The sequence below is a fragment of the Salvia hispanica genome, chromosome 1 (assembly GCF_023119035.1).
Source record: "Salvia hispanica cultivar TCC Black 2014 chromosome 1, UniMelb_Shisp_WGS_1.0, whole genome shotgun sequence".
NCBI classification, from domain to species: Eukaryota; Viridiplantae; Streptophyta; class Magnoliopsida; order Lamiales; family Lamiaceae; genus Salvia; species Salvia hispanica.
The window spans coordinates 47853088-47874767 of record NC_062965.1 but is presented as its reverse complement, the minus strand read 5'-3'; the positions used below and the strand labels follow the sequence as shown (position 1 = coordinate 47874767).

General features: G+C 34.7%; 3 protein-coding genes across 5 annotated transcripts; 1 reads left to right on the top strand and 2 right to left on the bottom strand.

The window, feature by feature from the left end:
* Nucleotides 1-4962: 4962 nt before the first annotated feature.
* On the bottom strand, nt 4963-5693 carry LOC125202781 (probable serine/threonine-protein kinase At1g01540). Its single transcript, XM_048101245.1, has 3 exons — nt 5408-5693; nt 5203-5332; nt 4963-5100 (listed from the first exon to the last, which is right to left on the bottom strand). Exons 1-3 carry the CDS (start codon nt 5419-5421, stop codon nt 5020-5022), a joined length of 225 nt encoding a protein of 74 aa, XP_047957202.1. The 5' UTR covers nt 5422-5693; the 3' UTR covers nt 4963-5019.
* Nucleotides 5694-14536: 8843 nt separating this feature from the next.
* On the top strand, nt 14537-18162 carry LOC125199077 (protein FAR1-RELATED SEQUENCE 5-like). Its single transcript, XM_048097242.1, has 5 exons — nt 14537-14711; nt 15442-16174; nt 16641-17073; nt 17163-17880; nt 17951-18162. Exons 1-5 carry the CDS (start codon nt 14537-14539, stop codon nt 18160-18162), a joined length of 2271 nt encoding a protein of 756 aa, XP_047953199.1.
* Nucleotides 18163-18493: 331 nt separating this feature from the next.
* On the bottom strand, nt 18494-20380 carry LOC125211092. Of its 3 annotated transcripts, none has more exons than XR_007174454.1 (2): nt 19230-19301; nt 18494-18827 (listed from the first exon to the last, which is right to left on the bottom strand). XR_007174454.1 is itself a non-coding variant. In XM_048110784.1 (2 exons), exons 1-2 carry the CDS (start codon nt 20146-20148, stop codon nt 18789-18791), a joined length of 492 nt encoding a protein of 163 aa, XP_047966741.1. In that variant the 5' UTR covers nt 20149-20380; the 3' UTR covers nt 18494-18788. The 3 variants fall into 3 exon arrangements, 1 of the variants encoding a protein (XP_047966741.1); XR_007174457.1 differs by having other exon boundaries at nt 19225-19289; XM_048110784.1 differs by lacking the exon at nt 19230-19301 and adding an exon at nt 19696-20380.
* Nucleotides 20381-21680: the final 1300 nt, after the last annotated feature.

The following is a 21680-nucleotide window of genomic DNA, read 5'->3' as shown; positions in this document are numbered from 1 at the left end:
GTCCCTTCTTTGATCATCTTACTTTGTTTATTTTCTTATCAAACAAAGATTCCACACTCTTATAACAACGTCTTTAAGCGCTACGCCCTTTAACCATAACGGCAAGGTAACGGTATCAAAAATTAATCATAGCGAATTTTCGGTATACCCGCAATATCGATATGATATTTTGTCATACTATAGTTTTCGGTACAGTATGCAAGTTAATTGTCTTTATTGTTTGTTTGATCTTTGTTCTTAGTTTTAGAAAACCAAAATTCCCCTTCATTAGTCTAAATAGTATTTGACATTGCATCATACTCCCTCCGTCCACAAAAAATAGAGCATATTTACCATTTTTGGCAGTCCATAAAAAATAGAGCACATTCATTTAGGAAAGTTTTCAACAAATAATAACCCTACACATCATTCCACTAATGCTATTTCTCACTTACTTTTTCTCCTTCTCTCTTACTTTTTTCCATTCTCTTTTGACTAAAGTCCCATTTTGGTCCTTAACATATTGCGATATTATGTATTATCTTTTGAATTATTCGGTCCCTCACAAATTAAAACGGATCACATTTGGTCCGAATTTGACGGAACTGTTAAAATTTAACAGTCAACGGATTTTAATTACATTTTGACCGAATTAGTTAATAAATATGATTTATTAATGTCTAATATCTAATTAATCCAAACCTAGAAAATTACAAATTTTAAGTAAACAATAATTATTACAAAAGTAAGTTAAACATAAAATGATTAACGGGCCGTCACCGAGCCGTCGCCGAGCACGAGGAAACGACGCCGTCTTCTCCGCTGAAGGTTTTGCGAAAATGGGTCACGTAGAGTAACATTGCCTCGAATTAATGCGATTCCGTCGCGAGCGTGAAGGAGGACCTTGGAGGCGCGGCGGAGAACGCCGAGCGGCCTCGGAGTTCCCGCTTCGATTCCGAGGAGATTCCCGGAACTTCCGAAGCGTTGATAGCGATTCATTCCCGCGGGCCGCGGGTTCTGAAGTCGCCGCCACTGCCGTCGTCGTCTCTGTCTTCATCCGCCTCTCTTTCTGATTCAGCTGACCGCGCATTGGAGGAGATTTCCAACATTCTGCCACCGCCTCTGGGGAAATCCAAGGTGGCTGCGCCTCCTCCTCCGCCACCACCTCTCGAGAAGCCAATCGGGCGGGTTCCGGTAGAAGCACGTCCGCAGCTTAATTAAAGACGGCAACTAGCACTCGATTGATCGCCTACTGCATGCGTCTCTACAGTTTTCCTGGGAATTTGATTGATTCAAGCTGAAATTTCTTGACTTTTCCTCCTTTTTGTAGTGGTTTCTGAATCCTTTTCTTGGTTTTCAGTTTCTGCGAAAAGTGGAGTGTTGGATTTGGATTGTGGAGAAGTAAATTGGGGTTTTGTATGCGGTGACGGGGAATCATAGGCATTAATTGGCGCTGTTCAGAAGGTTCTTCTACCAGAACCCTTCCGATTGGCTTCTCGAGATTTCCAATTGGCTTCTCGAGATTTCCGAGTGGCTCGACGATAAGCCATTTTGATGATTTTCACGGTGGAAGGGAAGAGGAGGGAGACTGAGCTGGTGGTTGACACTCGTATGGCGGCGGCGGAGATGGTGGCGGAGGAGAGGGGACCGGCTCCGGCGGCGGAGGAGAGGGGAGAGGGGACCGGCTCTAGTGTAATATTTAACTTAATATTAACTTAATTATTAATTTAATCCGGTCAAAATTTAATTAATATTCGTTGACCGTTAAATTTAACCATTTCCGTCCAATTCGGACTAAATGTGACCCGTTTTTATTTGTGAAGGACCGAATAATTCAAAAAATAATGTTTTGGACCAAAATAAAAAAGTCTCCATATGTCAAGGACAAAAAAAGACCTTTACTCTTCTCTTTTACTTTACCAATTCTACAATTAAACCCGTGTCATACACCAATTGCTCTATTTTTTGTGGACGGAGGGAGTAGTACTCAAACCGGCTTTTAGTTTTCGTGGATCGATAATTTATCTTGCCACATGCTACTTATCCCGTACACTTGTGTGTGACACTTTTGATTGCAAAATTAGCCCGAGTCAACTTATTGTGTGTATGTGTGTGTTACCGTGTATATATACACACGAGACTGAGATCTATTGAAATGTTTGTACTTTTCCATATAGGTGACTATCATTTATTCAGCAATAAAATGTCTATATCATTTGTCTTTGTACGATTATATAACATTGTGCTTTCCTCCGATGTTATCTTTTCTCAATGTACTATTTTAAGGTTTCTTAGTCTACAATAGTAATACAGTTAACTATCTTGTCAGGATATAGAAATGTGAAGTGCAAAGCTATATAGATGGCAATCATGAACAAGCCAGGATAGCAATTATAAGCTTACAGATGGCAATCATGAACAAGGTGCAAGCACTTTAATATATTCCGACACTGAAATTCATACATCCTAGTTATCTGACACAAAAAATTCTGGAAACCAATTAAATTACAGAAGCATATATAAGCAGAGCAGAAACTTGGTACAGTGTCCAACCTGAAATCTATCTGGAAAAAAATACCAGGATAAAGTAGTTGCTGTATCTGTGCTACTGCACTCGACCAGCCAATGCCCAATTGGAACCTGAGGGCATACTTGGTCTACTCACGCGAACAGATCCATTGTTGTTAATCGCAAGGTTACAAACTTCCAAAAGCTCATCCTCGGTGATACATGGAGGGTTTTTGTTTGGAAAATTAATTCAAACCATGTTTGTCGGAACTCGTTCTTGTTCTCACATCAGCGCAGCTGTTGCATGATTCTCAAAAGGCCCTTGAGAGTTACTGATATTATATTTAGCACGTAACTGTTGAAGGAAAGAAGGCAAAGCTGAGGTCCTTGTAAGGCTACTCTCAGGAGGTTTCTCGAGCATAGGTTGAGCATGTGGTGATCCAATCATGCTGTTAGAAGGGAAAGCATTTCTTGTGTCAGTGTGATGAAAAGGAGGACCAGGTTTTGCTGCTTCAGCATGCATCATTACATTAGGTGGACCTGTGTTGGAGGGATATGGATAGTAATTACTATTCCTTCCGTTTCTTCGTAGTTGAGTCATTTTACCATTTCGGGAAGTTTCTTCATAGTTGAGTCGTTTCCTTATATGGTAACTTTTTCCTCTTTCTTACTTTATTCTCTCTACTTTATTGACTTTATACTTTATTCTCTTTACCTTTTTCTCTCTTTTACTTTTTTATCTATTTATTTAACATACTCAACATTCATTTCTAAAACTCCGTGCCGAAAAGTTCCGCCTCAACTATGAAGAAACGGAGGGAGTACTATTTTCCTTGCGGTGCCTCCGCAAATGAGCTATTGAGATGGTGGCTTCTTCAGGTGAATCGAATTCTCTTCTGCTTTTACTTGTTGCACAAATGATTCAAATACTCCTTCTAGACCAGAGTTATATCAGAAACAATTTCAGATGAAGCAGAATTGCTTAGCATTCTGTATCTAGAAAATATCAAACTTCTGAGTGAAGGATCTTTCCTAAGAACCTGCAAAACACAGGCCACAAATGCAGCACCACCCCCCCTCCCTCCCAAAAAAAAAAGAGAATTAACACTTTGAAGAACCAAGAGACCACTTCTAGTTGCAGTGTCTAAAGTGTAAACATGCATAATTCTACAGTCAGAACTGATCATTTATAGATAAAGGAAACACAATGGATTTTGAGGTTATTTTTATTGAAATATCATACCCATCCCAGTAAATCAATAGCACTTTCACATCATCAGCAATAGCGGTTCTACACTTCACACAAAGCATAGACTTATATTGCACCAAAGTAATAAAATCTGCCTCCTAGAGTAGCCTAGGAAATTAGTTTTACTTGCTTCACAAGTCCCATGAAATGGTAGAAGAAAGATTGACACTAATAAGTAATAACCTATAAATTTGAGATCTGATGGCTATATAACAAGCATAAAGCCAATGTTAGATATATAGACACCAGACTAGAATTTCAATAAGGTTGTCAGGTTTAAAGTTTCAGTTAGTGTCCCACCAATGTTCTGAACATGCACCGGAAGACAAATGGACATCATGAATGATCCTTAAGATCATTACTGATAGTCTGACAATACTGGTAGAGCCATTTTTGTAATGGAATATCACAAAGCAATACTAACTCATAGAAATTCATTGACAGAATAATACATCCGACGTCATCAGTCCCCCCCCATAGATTTCCACTATTTGCACGAGTCTAAAAGTCTTATCTACTGATCCGAGTGCTAGAATAACATAGAAACAACAGCTAGTACATTATATAAAGACCTTAAAGTTTATTCTTGTTAATCTGTTAAAGAACTATACCCAAATTAAAGATTAAGACACTTACCAGTGCCAAGGGACAAGCACGATTTGACAAAGAATTCCCGATTGACGCAGGAGAATCATTAACAGGATCAGTCTTTTGAAGTTTGATTCTGCTGGAATGTTCATATGATTGCTCACCATTTTTCTCATCCAGGTGGCAAGAGCCAACATAATCCAGCTCAACTGTCAACTGATGAAGAAGGTACTTTCCTTTCTGAATTCCCTCAATTCCCTGATTTTCTAACCAGGGAACATCAGTTAAACCATTCTCTCTACCTATAGCTCTATACAAATAATTATTTTGCTCATATCGGTCGCAAGTGGGGAGTGTTACACTTGTTGCTTGGTAAGCAGTTCAATCCAAGTGGCAAACAGTCACAATCTTCTGAATACATTCAAAACCGTGCAGCCTTTACTCATATACTATAAATTATTTAGAGCTCTACCAGCAACTTACAAGCTCTGCATTGGTGTTAGCCAAAGCATGTCAAACATCTAGGACTGCCAACAAGAGAGAGCATCCAATCCATACTAAAAACAAGTGCAAGAAAACATTATAGTAACACAAGATTAACCAACTAAATCAGCAGGAAAAACATGTAGAAACAGATGTTAAAACGAGCAAAACTTATTACAACGTTCTCTAATTTAATAGTAGTACTAAATTAATTAATATTTTTTTGCAAATAATAATAGTACAATGAAAGTCGTGTTTCCAACCATCATTTTCAGCCACTCGACTAGATTAACCTGTATAATCATGTACTCGTGAGTGTAGCAAATAAAAGCCGTGTCTGAGAAACAATAAACGCAAACACATTAGACGTTTCTTTGGATTTTACTAGGATTTACCTCTCCCTGCGGTCGGTTATAATCAACAGGAGTTCTTCCAGTAATAACCTCCATGATTAGTATCCCGAAGCTATAAATATCACTCTTCTCGTTCAGCATACCCGTGCAAGCATATTCTGGAGCAACGTATCTAGCAGGAGAATGAATATTATTAGTACTAAACTTCGAAAATCAGCTTTAGATATATCAAGACAAGTTTACGAACCCAAATGTTCCCATTACTCGAGTTGTCACGTATGAGCTCTCCGAATTCAAGAGCTTAGCAAGCTCTTGAATTCACATGTGTGCGTGTGTGTCTTGAGGGAGTAGTGAGAGAGATGGAGGAACCGCCATGCGAATTGAAATTGGAGTAATTGGAGGCAGGAGCGGGGAAATTGATATCGGAAAGCCTCCCGCCGGCGAGCTGGTGTTTGTGTGTGTAAGAGAGATAGAGGGAGAGAGGTGTACATGAAATGGGCGTCTGTCTGAGCAATCCGGATCACCTGTTTGGGTGTAATACACACTGTCCGAACGAAAAAGAGCCCACTCATTCTACCGTTTTTATGTATTTATATTATTAAAATCTACATAATAAATTTTGTAATACTTCTGTTAGTAATATTCTGTTAGTAATAATTTAACTCACATGATTTGAAAAAATACCAGTAGTAATAAATTTTACTCATAACATTTGAAAACAAAAGTATTAATCGGATTATCGAACCATGAGAAGTTCATCTAATTAACCTTTTGGACTAATAAGAACAAGTAATTGCTAAAATCACATACTATTATTAATTTATATGAACTTTATATATAGGGACATGTGGAGTGTAATATTTTCATAATTGTAATTTGAAAAAAAAAAACATACTAAGCATGAAATTATGTTATATAGTATACTCCAATTATTCGTGTTAATTGATTCTCTACTATGTTTGTAACGCCCCAAAAATGGTCCTAGAATAAATTCGTTGTTCCGACAAAAAAAATAAAATAATAAAATAATAAATAAATCGAGGCTTATAGTGAATGTACTCTAAAAAAACACAAAAAAAAAAGAAAAAAGAAAAAGTGATGATTACTACTAATACATGTGAGAAGCCAGAGTAAAATTATAGTACATTTTTATATGAATAAAATTGCATTTGATATTGTGAGATATTGGTATGCGTTTTAGCCGTTAATTCGAAATCATCAAGGATTAAATTAATACATACTAAATTATATGATTTGAATACTATGAGAATTATTGTTGGAGTTAATATACGGTTGAAAATAAATATTTTCTCCGATAAGTGGTCACAAACTTTTCAGCACGAGATTTAAGGAAATGAGGTTTTGTTAGTAAAGTGGAAAGTGAATAAAGTAATAGAATTAATAAAGTAGAGGAAAAAGAGTAAGAGAGAGAGTACCAAAAAAAAATGAGTCATTTATCTTAGGACATTCAAAAAAGGAATATGAGTCATTTATTTTAGGACAAAGGGAGTACATTATAAGAATTATGTTAAAGTTTATAGAGTTTGTAAATTAGAGACAAACATGAAATGATTTTTTTTATTGTTGGAGATAAATTAGCCCACAATGTTAACTTAAACTATAGAAAGTTCCAGTGAAATAAAGGGAATTCTAGAGAAATTAAGAAATGCCACTTGGCACAAAAAAAATCCACAAAATATTTAAATATACACCTAGAACACCATTCTTCCACACTTGATCGGCACTTTTCCGCTTTCAACTCCCAACTTTCTTTCTTCAACTTTCAATTTCGCTCATTGAAAAATTGCTTGTTGCTCGCGAACTCATTCTTCAACTTCCAATTTTGCTCAATAAAAAAATGTTTGTTGCTCGTGAACTCAATGGATTGACGTTCCTAGCATTCGAATTGACATTATCCGGTAGTAATTTTTCCAACATAGTTTACATTATCGGCGGAAAAATTATTATATTTTTGGGATGGGCATTTCATTGCCAAACGAGATGCATTTACGGGTGTCGTAATAAGGGCATTCCCGCAAAATTTGTAGGACTTCTTTCTTGTGTAACCGAATGAGGGAATTTCTTTCTCGTGTAACCGTGAGCATCGATCCAGTGGGCTTTCATTCTGGTCACAGTTGAATAGGTTTGACATTCTCCGAAATGAATGCTCCTAAATGAAATGAATGAGGTGCTATTCATAAACCCTCATAAACCCTAAATGGGTTGGGCAAGTAAAACTTAAATGAGATAGATGAGGGCGACGAGAAGAGAAGATAGATGAGAGGCTGCATTGCATTGAGGGTAAGATCTAGGGTACAAATAAAATTGGGGTCTAATTTAGGGTAAATAATCAAATTGGACTGTGTATGGCTAGGCCCACATTGCTGATTTATTTGTTTTCTAATTTTCTTAAGATTCCAAATTGGACAAATTCTGCCAAACGAACGAAAATAGTAACGCAACGCATTTCAATAACACAAAAGAGAAAAGATATTCGCACATAATTTAAATCAGTTTTATTATTAGTTATATTGTTTATTTATTGAATTATCCTCTATTATATTTAAAACTTAAACAACTTTAGTGTTAATATTTAAATATATTAAATTAAATCTCCATGATCATGATACATATCTATACTCCCACCTCCACGTCAAAAACTCACTTAAAAAACTTTAGTGTTAATATTTAAATATATCAAATTAAATCTTCATGATCAATATTCATGATTCATATCTATACTCCCACCTCCACGCCAAAAACTCCCAATTAAATCTCCATGATCATGATTCATATCTAATACTCCACCTTCACGTCAAAAAATTTCACTCACTTCCGTGTTAAATTTTTCTAATTTTCTTGTTCTTCTTTCATCTCTATCCTATCAAAGTATCAAACATTTCTCACTAAATACTGCCAATTTTTCATACTATTCAATTTTTTTGGCAGCTATCTCTCGTGATTCAATGCTTTGTTTCATTCTTCTTGCTTGCTAATTTTTGTGAATTAATTTTCCATTGGCACCACTAATTCTTATCACTTATCGAGGCATGGTTATCAATTAATAGTTGTGCTAAATTTAAATTATACTCCCTCCGTCCAATAAATATGAAACATTTGCTTTTCGGCACAGAATTTTATGTAATGTTGTTTTGTGAGTTAAAGAAGAGAGAGTAAAGTAAGAGAGAGGGAAAAAGTAGAGATAACCTTATTTCTATTTTAAGAAATGTTTCATTTTTAATGAGACAATCCAAAAAGGAAAACGTTTCATTTCTAGTGGGACAGAGGAGTAATTCATAGCAAATGAAGGAGATACAAATCTATTATGCACTATAAAAATGATGGTTGGTAAGAGATGAAGACGGAAGAGAGAAACTCCACAAGCAATTAATAATGCTTTTATACAATTTTTTAGTCATTTGAGATAGTATAAAGTTTTATAAAAAAGAGTGAACTACGAAAATGGTTCCTGGACTTTAAAAATATCGTCAGACATCTTTGGACTAAAGAAAGTAATCAAATCTTTCATTTTAAGTTTTTATGAATAGAAAAGTCTTGTTTGATCTAAATTTTCAAACCAAAACGACAGAAGTGATTCATCGAACACTTTGCATTCAAGAAGAAGATTTACATAGTGCCCTCATATTATTATCAACCTAGTCATTTTGAAGTTATAATCACATATATTAATACTTATGAAATTGTGACATAATTTAATCACTAATTTGTGCAACTACTATTTTACTACTCCTACTACCATATGAAAAATATAAATGGACCTTACACTGGTAACTGTGTCCAGGGTCACCTAAGACGAGCATACTTAATATTGGGCGGATCAACAAATTCTGTTGGTTAGGCCCATTAGTTATCTATGCTAATTTTCATCACAAATTTTTAACAATCAAGCCCACGAATATTATCTATGCTTATTTACTCATAAAAATATTTATTTGTTTACTTTATCAATAAAAATATTTACTTTAACAATCAAAGGCAGTTTAACGCCCCTAAATAGCCGATCAAGGGACTGACGACGGTTCTCGACATTTACGAGGCCCGTTTGGGAAAATCCAAGTATTTGGGTGGCGATGACTTCTCCTTGGCTGATCTGCTCCACATTCCCATCCTTTACAACTTGCATAAAACCAAGGTTAAGGCGTTGTTGCACATGCGCCCTGCCGTTGCTGCCTGGGCCGCCAACCTCTTGGCCCGCCCCGCTTCGCACAAGATTAATGCGGCTTAAAGATCTCTTCATCATGCTCAAACCAAACCTCTGTTTCTACTTGTTTAAAATATTTTTATGATAGTATGAAATTTTGTAACTACTTATTGCATTTTATTCAAATGGTTATATTGTAAGTCAAGATAACAAAATACTAGTAAAAATTGGACATGATAGAAGACAAGTGAAAAAATTTAGAAACGCAAAATCTACGGCGGCAAAATAGTATAGTAAGATCAATTAATTAACTTAAAAGTCATGGTAGCTAAAGTTTTGGATCATGGTAGGACAGCCAAAAGTCACATGATCAATGGGTGACAAAACAGACCTCGAAAACCTGCAGGAGATGGTCTAGATGTTGATGGACGAGAGAGATGCGGAGAGGGCAGCCTGCGAGGCTTTAGAAAAGAAGAACAAGGAATTAGTACTTGTGATGAACATGTTCAATCATGGGAATATGATTACTTTTCCAGAAGATCCTCATATTGACGCTAACTATTTTGAATTACGCATGACCCTTATACAAAGGGTCGAGCAAACTCCTTTTGCAGGTAGGGCCCAGAGGATGCCAACCGCCACCCCTCCAAATTTGTGGAACTTGCAAACACTTCGAAATTGAATGGTGTCGATGACAATGCCATAAGGATAAGACTCTTTCCCTTTTCATTGATTGATTCTGCTAAAGAGTGGTTTGAGTGTATGCCCATAGAAAAGGTCTCCACATGGAAGGACATTGTAGCTGCCTTCCTCGACAAGTACTACCCGCCAAGCACTATCTTGAGGAAGACGGGTGAGGATGCCATGGGTTTAGTGAGGGCGGCTCAGGCAACACCTCACAAGAGGGCACGCTAACCGATGGTGCCGGAGGGTCTTCCGGTTCACGACGTCGGCCGCAAGGGACCGCGGCGAATCAAGCCAGGCGGGCTCGGGCTCGGGCTCGGGCATGGGCTCAAACACCCTAATGTCCATGTACATGCTCGCCGCGACGGAGGGATTATATTTATAAGTTTCTGGGCAATATTTTAAATATATAATAGTTAATTCACATTTATGCATTTATAAATGTGGAATTATAATTAAGTTAGTTATGCATAATTCAAGTGAAGATGTAAACGTGGGATTCATAATTAAATTATTTAGGATCTTATTTCAACAATATATCATTCGCCACATTTTATAAAAGAATCTGTAATGGGCAGTTACATATGAAAATATTTTAGAAGAAAATGTTTTAGGGACATAATGTCCCTAAGCTATAATGCCATAATGGGGATATAATAGTAATTTTCACCATATATTTAGTTTTTGATTATTTTTATATTTTGTATATATACCTTGTTGCCCCTAAACCATTAATAAGGAGTAATAAATGAGGTCATGAATTAGAATACCTTAATCATGGGAAATATATGTTGATAGCATATTTACGCAAAGTTGGGTGAATCTTATGATAATTAAATCTTTCAGAAATTTATAAGAAAAAGTATATTGAATACCTAAAAATTTTCTAATGTGTAAGAATGAATAGTATGAAAAAGTTTAATAATTTCACTATTATACAAATATAAAATTTATGGAGTACTACTTTTTCTTTTGGTCAAGTTTATTTTGGTTAATATCAATATTATTTTTATTTATAAAAATGTATTCTCAATTTTTTCCTCTCCTACTTTATCTATTAACAAACCTCATAAAAAAACAGATTTTTTTAACTAATTTGTTTAATACTAAAGCTATAAAGTTAATAATTTATTTTTCTCTGTAAAATATCAGAGTTCTTAGGTCAATGTAGGTATAGCATGGAAGAAGTTAAATTTTTATATATGCAATAATACTAATTGAGTTTACGGTTTGATTTTGTTTTAATTTACATTATTTTCCGTTCAAAATATTAATTTCTATAAATTCTTAAATTTTGGAATGGTATGGTCACTTTAATAAAAATGATCTCATATTCTTAGCTCATATATTTATTATTTAAGACTATATATCTAATACTTTCTCTTTTTATTTTCAGAATATTATAGCTTTTAACTCAATCCGTATATCATGCAATAAATTAAAATTTGATACTTCTAATTAACAATTTCTAATATTTTAATTCTTCACTTTCTAATATAAATTATTTAAATTCTTGATGTTTGAAACATTACATCGAATCTTATAAAAAATACTAATTATATATTTTAAACTCACCTATTTTATACATTAAAACTATAAAATTAATATGTTCTCTTTTTCTTTTTAAGTTATTAGAGTTCCTATCTTAGTTCATTATAACATGCAACATATTAAAATATTAGTATTATATTGTAAATAAAAACCATTAATTTATTATTTTGATTTTTAGGATTTCATAGTTTTTAGTTTAATTCTTCACTTTCCAAAATTCTAATTTCTTTAAGTTCTTATTTTAGTACGTTGCATTAAACTTCGTTCTAAAAAATAATCACTTGCTCATAACTCACGTATTTTATATCTTAAAGCTATATTGCAACTGTTTTATTTGTTTCTTGTAAAATATTATAATTCTTAGCTCAATTCACTATAACATGCTACAAATTAAAATTTGATATATGATGAGTAGTTTATGAATACTGATGGGGTATACCGTTGATTTATGAATTTTAGACAAATATTTAAATTATTTATTTTTAATTCTTGAAATGTTATAGTCGAACCACATTTAAAGTATTTACATGTTCTTAACCCATCTATTTAACATTTTAAAGCTATATAATTAATATTTTTTAATCTATTTGTAAAATATTAGAGTTCCTAGCTCAATTCACTATGTTATCTAACAAATTAAAATTTGATACTATATGATAATAGTAAATATGTTTAAGGTTTAATTTTAAGAATTTTATAATTTTAATTTGATTTTTTTACTTCGAATTTTTTTTTGATTTCTTTCATTTCTGAATATTTGGAACATATGTTGAACATCGATTACAAAATAATAACATGGTTTTTGACTCATCTGTTTAATAATACTATATTGAATCAAAATTGTTAAGTAAATTATTACTATATTTTTAACAAAATACTATTAATATTAACACATCAAAAAATCAAATTTTAATTTGTTTTATGATATGAGTGAAACAAAATATGGACAATAAAAAGATCTAAAGTTATAATTTTGTGTGTATTTTTTTACCAGTTAGCTATTTTTTAGGTTAAAATTTAAATATACTTCACTATAACTTATTAATTCCGTGTTAGTTTTCTTATAAATTAATGTACAAAACAAAGAGATCAGATAAGTTGCTTATTCAATTATAAAAAATTTCAGTCATACTTATGAATATTTGTTGAATACATTATAATATCAAATTTTGATTGGATTTAATTTTAGAATTTATATTTTCAATTTATTTATTTTTTGATGTACAATTATTTGCATGCATATATTGAGTTAATTTATTACTTTTCGCATTATACATAGTCAATTAAAGTATTATTAGATGCATGCTTATTTCATACGTGTATAACTTTTAAAATTAGTATAGTTTTTATTGAGGTGCGTATTTATACTTAAAAATCAATTAGTTCAAGTAATTATTTTTGAATTAATTTTCATATATATTAACTGGATACATGAATACAGTCGTATAACCTATGTTCAAATTTTAATGTTAGTATTATGTTTGTAAATTCAAAACATAATAGTAATTTGAATTCTATAATATAGCGAGACACATAATTATAGGAATAGATAATAACTGATTTTATATCTATCATACATACACGTTTATTATTTGTAGTCGTTTATTTCTAGGTATTATAACCTATAGATAGTATGTCAAAAAATATGGAAAATATCCCTAAAATCCAGCCATTATAAACCGTTTCCAATACTATAATTTTGCAACAATTTGTTGCATTGCTAACGAAATTGTTAGCAATTTATTAGCCCTAAAATTATCAATTTATTACCTAAATCTAAAAGGGGGTCTGCCTAAACCTGTTTTATACGCGTTTATATATATAGTTTTCAAGAGTTGGTAATTATAATAGATTATGTGGTTGTATAGTTAGCAAAGATTATAGCGATTTAATTTTTATTATTATTATTATTAAGAAGATAGCACTAAATAAAGTAAATATATCCCATAAATTAAGAATGAATCGACAAATTGGCATCCATTAATCTCATTAATTGCCTATCAATTAACAATTTACCTATGAATCAGCCTCATTTCTCTAAATTTGAACTATAATTTTGCAACAATTCGTTGCATTGCTAACAAAATTGTTAGCAATTTATTAGCCCTTAAATTATCAATTTATTACCTAAATGTAAAAGAGGGTCTGCCTAAACCTCTTTTATATACATTTATCTTTTCATTTGTATATGTATAGTTTTCGAGAGTTGGTAAGTAAAATAAATTAAGTGGTTGTATTCAGTTAGAAAAGATCGATTTAGTTTTCTTATTACTAAGAAGAGAATAAATATATTTTGCCACTAATCCCATAAATTAAGAATGAATTGATAAATTGGCAATCATAAAGCTCATTAATTTCCAACCAATTAACAATTTACCTATCATGGTTATAAATCTCATCAATCCCATAAATTAAAATGAATTGATATCTCACTTAACAATCAATCAACAAATCACCAATTAAAATCAATTGGGTCTACAGTTGTAGCCAATTTTGTTTAAATTATTAAAATTTATAACGAGTTGTGATCAATGTCGAACCATTCTTAAGGGCCGAACTAGAGACTAAATTAGGGCCTTCCATTTTCTTAATCTTGTGGCTAGGATTAATTTACAATTTATTTTTAATTTTATTCAATTAAAACATGCTGAGGGGTATTTTAGGAAATTACAAATTACTATCAAAACATGCAAAACTTGCTGATCACGTTCTCCTTCACAATCGTCGACGCCGTCGACGATCTCAATCAATTCGTCGTTCTCCTTCAATTCTCTTTCAATTCTCGTTCAATTCACGATCTGCGGTCCACGATCTTCAATCAAGTTCTTCAATTCGTCGATCGCGTTCAATTCTTCAATCAAGTTCTTCTACAATCTTCTTCAATCTGCCTTCCACGAACGATCGCGTTCTACTTTAAATTACGAACTGCCTTTGATTCACCATCGTGTTTTGCTCCAATTTGGCAATATTCTGACTCTCATGGAGAATATCGACCGATTAGGATCTACATCAACAAATTCCGAGGTTGAAGACGGATTAGGATCTACTTCAACTGGATCGATTATGGATGATCTTACTAATCCAGGAGGATCTCTTTTTGACACGGATTCTGATTCAGATTTAGAGCCAGAATTAGATAATACCACAGTTGAAGGTTCGTAACTTTTTCCAATCGAGCAATGTGTTATTTTCGATGTTTTTCATGTCTGTAGTGTAGACATATTAATAATGAAGTAAATGGTCGGAAATATGAGCTAAAAACTGAACTTCTGTTCTTGTTGAATATTAAATGCTTATATTATTGTAGTGTATATGCGATTTGTACTCATAATGAAGTAAAGTTTTGTTATCCTGAAGTAATAACAAGTAAAACTGAACTTCTGTTCTTATTGAATATTAAATTCTGATATTATTGTAGTGTATATGCGATTTGTACTCTTAATGAATGAAGTATTGAATATTAAAGTTAAGTTATCCTGAAGTAATATCCATTAAAACTGAACTTCTATTCTTATTGAATATTAAATTCTGATATTATTGTAGTGTATATGCGATTTGTACTCTTCATGAAGTAAAATTAAGTTATCCTGAAGTAATAACCATTAAAACTGAACTTCTATTCTTATTGAATATTAAATTCCTGATATTAATAATGAAGTAAATCACTGTTAAAATGAATTAATAAAATATTATAATGAAGTAACATCTTTAACTGATGTGTTGTTTGCACATTAAAGTATGCCATTAATTCGACTAAATTGTTGTTATAATGAAGTAATAAAACAGCTAAATGAACTAAACTGTTGTTATAATGAACTAAATTTGTAGGCATAAATTGTTTGTTTTAGTTTTCCACTGACAGTAGTTTGCATGTTTTATATCAGTGTCATACCTACCTGACTGTCCATCCCAACTAAAGCCCTATGTAGGACAGATTTTTCCTAAACTTGATGATGCTACCGAGTTCTATAATAAGTATGCACGGTATGTTGGGTTTGACACTCGTAAACATGGATCAAAGAAGGAGGGGGATCTTGTCACATGGTTATATGTTGTGTGTAGTAGAGAAGGTGAGAAGAAAAATAAAATGCAAGGGCATGAGTCAAAACGAAGACGATCTTCTAGGAAGTGTTTTTGCAAGTCTAAAATTGGGATTAAGTTTTCTAAGGGAATTGGTTATGTTGTCAAACAGTTTGAAGAAAAACATAATCATGATATGGTTGAGGGACGCCATAGGCGATTCATGAGGCTGAATCGCAACATTGATCTAATGCATCAGAAATTTATATTAGATTGTGCAAGTGCAAACATAGGTCCTACGTTGACTTTTAAGTTGCTGAATGAGGTTCTTGGTGGGCTGGATTATGTTGGGTGTACGGTTGTAGAAGTTCGAAACTATAGGCGCGACTTGAGAGCATTTACTCGTGGGGCAGATGCACAGATGATACTTAATGAAATGAGCCGAAAGAAGGAGAATTGTCCGGCATTCACTTATGATTTTGAGGTGAACTCCAAAGATAGGCTCACTCGTCTTTTCTGGTGTGATCCCATTGCTAAGAAGAATTTCCATCTCTACGGTGATATAGTATCGTTTGACACAACCTATTCAACTAATAGGTATGAAGTATGTTGTTTATAGTAAAATGATTATTGATGTGATCAACTTGCATATGCATGAAACATTTACTTTAGGTACTAGTAACTGTCAATAATGAATTAATAGTCTACTGGAATGAAGTGAGTGCATAATTATTTAGAATTCTTAGTTGAATGTAGTAAAACTCCGACAAGATGAAGTATTTACCAAACAAAATGAACTAACTTATAATGCTGTTTATAGTAAAATGATTATTGATGTGATCAACTTGCATATGCATGAAACATTGACTTTAGGTACTAGTAACTGTCAATAATGAATTAATAGTCTACTGGAATGAAGTGAGTGCATAATTATTTAGAATTCTTAGTTGAATGTAGTAAAACTCCGACAAGATGAAGTATTTAATTAACAGAATGAACTAACTTATAATTCATGTACTGCATAACATTTACTGAATCTTTTTGATGAATTGATTTAATGCAGGTACTGCATGATATTTGCACCGTTCACAGGAAAAGACAACCATGGAAGACCTGTAACATTTGGTGCAGGCTTATTATCTAAGGAAAATGCCGATTCTTTCTCATGGTTGTTTGAACGTTTTGTCAAATGCATGGGTTCTGCACCAAAATTGATCATTACTGATCAGGATTTGGGAATGAAGGTTGTTGTGGAAAGAGTCCTTGTTGATACAAGACATCGATGGTGCATGTGGCACATCATGTTTAAAGTTGTGGAAAAGTTACCAAAGAGTCAACTTGGTAATGAAGATTTGAAAAAGGAGTTAAATAGTTGTGTTTGGTCTGAGTTGATAGAGCCTGAAGAATTTGAAGAATCCTGGAATAATGTAATGGAAAAATATGGGCTTAAGGACAATGAGTGGTTTACCTCTATGTTTGACTCACGAAAATATTGGGTACGTATCCTCCTTTGGAAACATATTTTCTGTCTGCTGAAGTATATTAGCCAATAAATGAAGTATTTTTATTACTTGATGAACTACAGGTTCCTGCATATTTTAGGGATTTTCCAATGAGTTCACTGATAAAGACCACATCTATATCTGAATCTCAGAACATATTCTTCAAGAGGTACTCCAAGTCTCGATCTAATCTTGTTGAATTTCTTATGTATTACAACAATGCATTGGATGGTCAAAGGAGCAACAATAATAGGCTTGAATACTTGGATTTTAACACAATTCCAACTTTGAAAACAAATTCGGCTCTTGAGAAGCATGCATCAACAATTTATAGTGACAGTGGTTTCAAACTAATTCAGAGTGAGATTGAGGAAGCAGTCGATAATGTCACCATGGTGACAGTGTCAACCGTTGGTGAGAATGAGATTTATGTGTTGAATGATAAGTTCTCAAAGAACTGGACAGTTTCATACTCAATTTCTTGTGATTCATATGCATGTGGTTGTAAGATGTTTGAGAGGCTTGGGCTCGTTTGCAGTCACATATTTTGGATCTTGAGAAACAAAAAATTGAAGTTAGTCCCTGATGAGTTACATGGAGGACGCTGGTTGAAGTCTAAATTTGTCAAGCCTGTGCATTTTGGTTTTGATGATAATATTGAGTCATTTATTGCTGTGGATGAGACGAAGCAGGAATACAGGGATATGCATGCAGATTTTTATGATATCGCACGACTTATAGAGGGAGATGGTGATAAAATTCGTGCATTTAGACATATTATGGCTGAAGGGAGAAAAAGAAGTACTTGGTGAGAGAAATGTATTGTCTATAAGTGAAAAGAGACAGATGATTGAGAATTTTTATGGCTCAGAAGTCCCTAGTGAAATAGAAGTTCATCCACCTGATGTTGTCAGCACCAAGGGTTCTGGTCGACGTCTTTCACGACTTGAGAAAGAAATAAGAGAGTTGTCGAAGCCTGGAAGGAAATGTGGAAAATGTGGCGAGATTGGTCAGCATGATTCAAGGAATTGTGACAAGATACAGGAGTTGAAGAAGAAGAAAAAGAGGAAACAACAATGTTGATGCTTGTTGTTCTGTTCTCTAACAGTAGTTCTGTTTTGTTGTTTATTACTTCAGTGGAATATGTTTTGTTCTTCATTTTTTTAGTTTAAACTTTTTATGAAAACAGATCATTAGCTTATTAATTGATATGAGTTTATTATTGTAACACCCCGAGTTTTCTTGCATAGATTTTTGGAGTATAAAAAAAAAATTGGACGAAGAGATGATTGAATCTATGTTAAGTTGATTTTATCATGAGTAAAGGAATTAAGTTATGTTTGGTTCTTATACCATATGGAATTAAAGTGTAAGGAATTTCAAGTTTATAAACTACAATGGTTGGAGGAAGAGAAAGGAGAATGCCAAGAATTTCACATAAATAGGTGTGCAAGTGTTATTGGAATTTATTCAAAAGAAGAAAGGTTGGAGGTATACCTTACAATATAGGAGAACTACCTTTCATGAAAAAGATTACATGGATATTGGTGCTGGAACAAGTAGAGAAGATATATCTACTTTACAAAAGAAATTTCCTAAGAAAGCTAAATGAAGTAAAGAAACAAAAGTAGGGATTTGCTAAATCTTCATTGAGGATCCTCTCTACACACATCTCGATTCTTGATCCCCACTCCATGCCAAGAGGTCAATTAGTAGTCTCCTAGAGATAGCATGAGTTGTCTCTTAACCTGCCAAGGAAATTCCCAAAATAGTTAGATTCCTTCTTCAACAAAAACCAAGGGAAAATGTTATTCAAGAAAATGGTAAGGAGCCATTTAAAGATTTTGCAAGAGTGTTTGCAAGGAGACAAGGAATGAGATATCACAAATCTTCCCAAAGTGGATGTAATCACAATTGGATAAAGAATGATGAGTCATCCCCTTGACCTAAAGAGTGAAAAATCCTTTTCCACCACATGATCAATTAAGAGACTTGATCACCAAGTATAACATCTTCCAAGACTTTCACATATTAGGCAAGGAAGCCTTTTTCAAGATTCAAAAAGAGAGGTGAACAACTAGCTCAAAAGGGAATTTGGTATCTTCCCCAACAAGCCAAGAGAGTTGGCTATATAAAGAGCCATACCACACCTCTTGCTTCACCTTTTTACCACTTAGAAACTTCTCGGCAAAGAGTAGCAAGGAATGAGAGGAAAGGGAGGAAGCTCTTGAGCTGCCCAACAATTAAGGAATCACCAAAGCAAGGTAATTCTCCCCAACATCCTTTAAGTAAATAGCATTCATATAGATTTCAACATAGCAAGCTCTAGATGAGAACTTAGAACTAGCCTCAACAATTAGTGAGAATTTGTAAAGCATGGTTAGCCAAGCAACGATGGAATCCAGCAACATCAACACCCAAGGACTTGCAATAATAAGAGATAAGCTGCTCACAAACATAAGACAATAGCAATGCACCTTTCAAAGAAATAAGAGAACTCTCTCCATCAAGTAATAGTTAAGGATGAGAACTCATCTCAAGAATCCAACTTTGAACTTAGCACATAGCTACTGCCCTTAAGAGGACTAAGTAAAATAGCTAAGTTAGAAGACTTAGCTTAGTATACGTGGAGCTGTCTGGCGATGGTCGAGCGACGGCGGAGCGCCGGAGAGCTCGACGGAGGCCATCGCGAGGGGCGCTGGGAAAACTCCTCGTCAACGGCTGGAGACCCGCAGCCGACGAGAGGCTCGACGGAGGAAGGAGAGCTCGACGGAAGCCGGAGGCGGCACCGGCACCGGCAGCGGCTCTGCCCGTTGAAGCTGGCGGCGTGGGTGCGACGGCGGACCTCGAAACTCCCACGCGCGAGGAAGAGAGCCGGAGAGAGTACGCAGCGCTAGAAGCTCCCCGACACTTGTTCGGTGGCGGCGCTGCGGTCTCCGGAGGAAGAGTCCCGGCGGAGAAAAGAAAACAGAGAGGGAGACGGAGAGTGAAAGGCGACACCTTCTCTGTCGGCGACTTCGTCGGGAGAGAAAAACTCGACGGAGAGAGAGGCGGAGGTAGGCGCTGCATCTCCCAAATTAAGGGTTCTAATTGGGAAATTAATGGTGTGAATCGAGTTGAGAAAGGATTAGAGGAGTGAGAGCCGGGAGACGGCTGGCGCTGGTGAAGCTCTGGCGATCTGGTTGGATTCGCCGGAGAGGGGAGCGATGGCGGCGTGAATTCGTCGGAGGAAGAAGAGGGGTTTGGCGGAGGAGAAACTGCCGCTGCTTTCTATCAGTTTGGAATTTCTAATTGGATATTTAGGAAAGAATTAAAAAATAAGGAATTTGGTGTTGAGAGGGAGTATAGTAGCCGATGGAGGAAGGAGTATATTTGGACTTTTATTGATTGGGCCACTCTAGTTGCTTTAATTGGGCCAAGTGAAATTATTTTTCCTCACATGGACTAACTAATCAATTGGCAGAGGGCCATTTAATTTGTTGAGAAGTTGGACTGCGAAATTTAAACGTTATTTGGGCTAGTAAGTAGAAGCTCCAATTAAGTAACAAAAGTGAGGAGTTGGGCTGCCCAATTTAAATAGTTGGGCCGAGAATCAATTTAGTTTGGATGGTATTAATTAGTATGGTGGATGGACTTGTCTAATTGTGGAAATGGACTCAAGGGAATTTAAGTAATAGTGGGCCAAGAGTTTTGCTTGTTGGACTGTTGCAACTAATTGGAAGTGGGCCGAGATGTTTTAAAAGAGAATAGAGCATGAACCAAGATTTAACAATTGGGCCAAGAATTACTTAGGATGGATTGGAATTAATTTAAGGACTGAGTTGGAGCTCAAATGATTAGTTTCCGAATAATTTACTAAGTTTCCGAAGATGGAAACTATTGAAGTTGGAGGAGCGAATGGGCAGCCTTAAGAAAATTCAAAGAAAGGATTTAGAGAGGGATTTTCCATGAATCCATACTGTAATAAATAAATACCCAAGTGATTATCTTCGAGAAAATAGAGATTTCCCCGAAATTAGTGAAGTGAATAATCAAACCTTATGAAGTAGTGAAGCCCGAGGTAGGATTAGAAATCCTATAAGCCGAGACTAAGATATAGGTGCTATCCATTAGGATGCATGCATTGTTTCTCATGAGAAATATTTCAAGTACTAATTAGCGTGCTACGCTATTTATTTTCAAAGGATATTTTGCTCGAGGGCAAAGTGAGGCCAACACGAGAGTTGTTATTTGGAGATAAGCATATCAGGTGGGCTTTCTTTTAATATCCAGCACTATAGTGTGGATATAAAGCAAATACTTTTGAAGTTATGAAAAATCATTTTCTCAAAATAAAGCAGTGATTATTTTAAAGTTGTTGTCATGCCATAAAATGTTTGTTTTGAGGCCTATCTGTTGGGGTTGTAGCCCGCGGGTTTTGGCGATGCCAGCCCGAGTTTAACGAATTCGGTTCCCAATAGGACCGCAAATCCTGTTCGGAATAATGTGCACGCGAGCCGTGAGCCATCAGCGGTTGGCCGGCGATGTGTCCGCTGAAGGTGGCCACCTTCACGGTACACGATTCTCAGATTTGGCGAGTGATTTGGAGAACTTAGATTGAT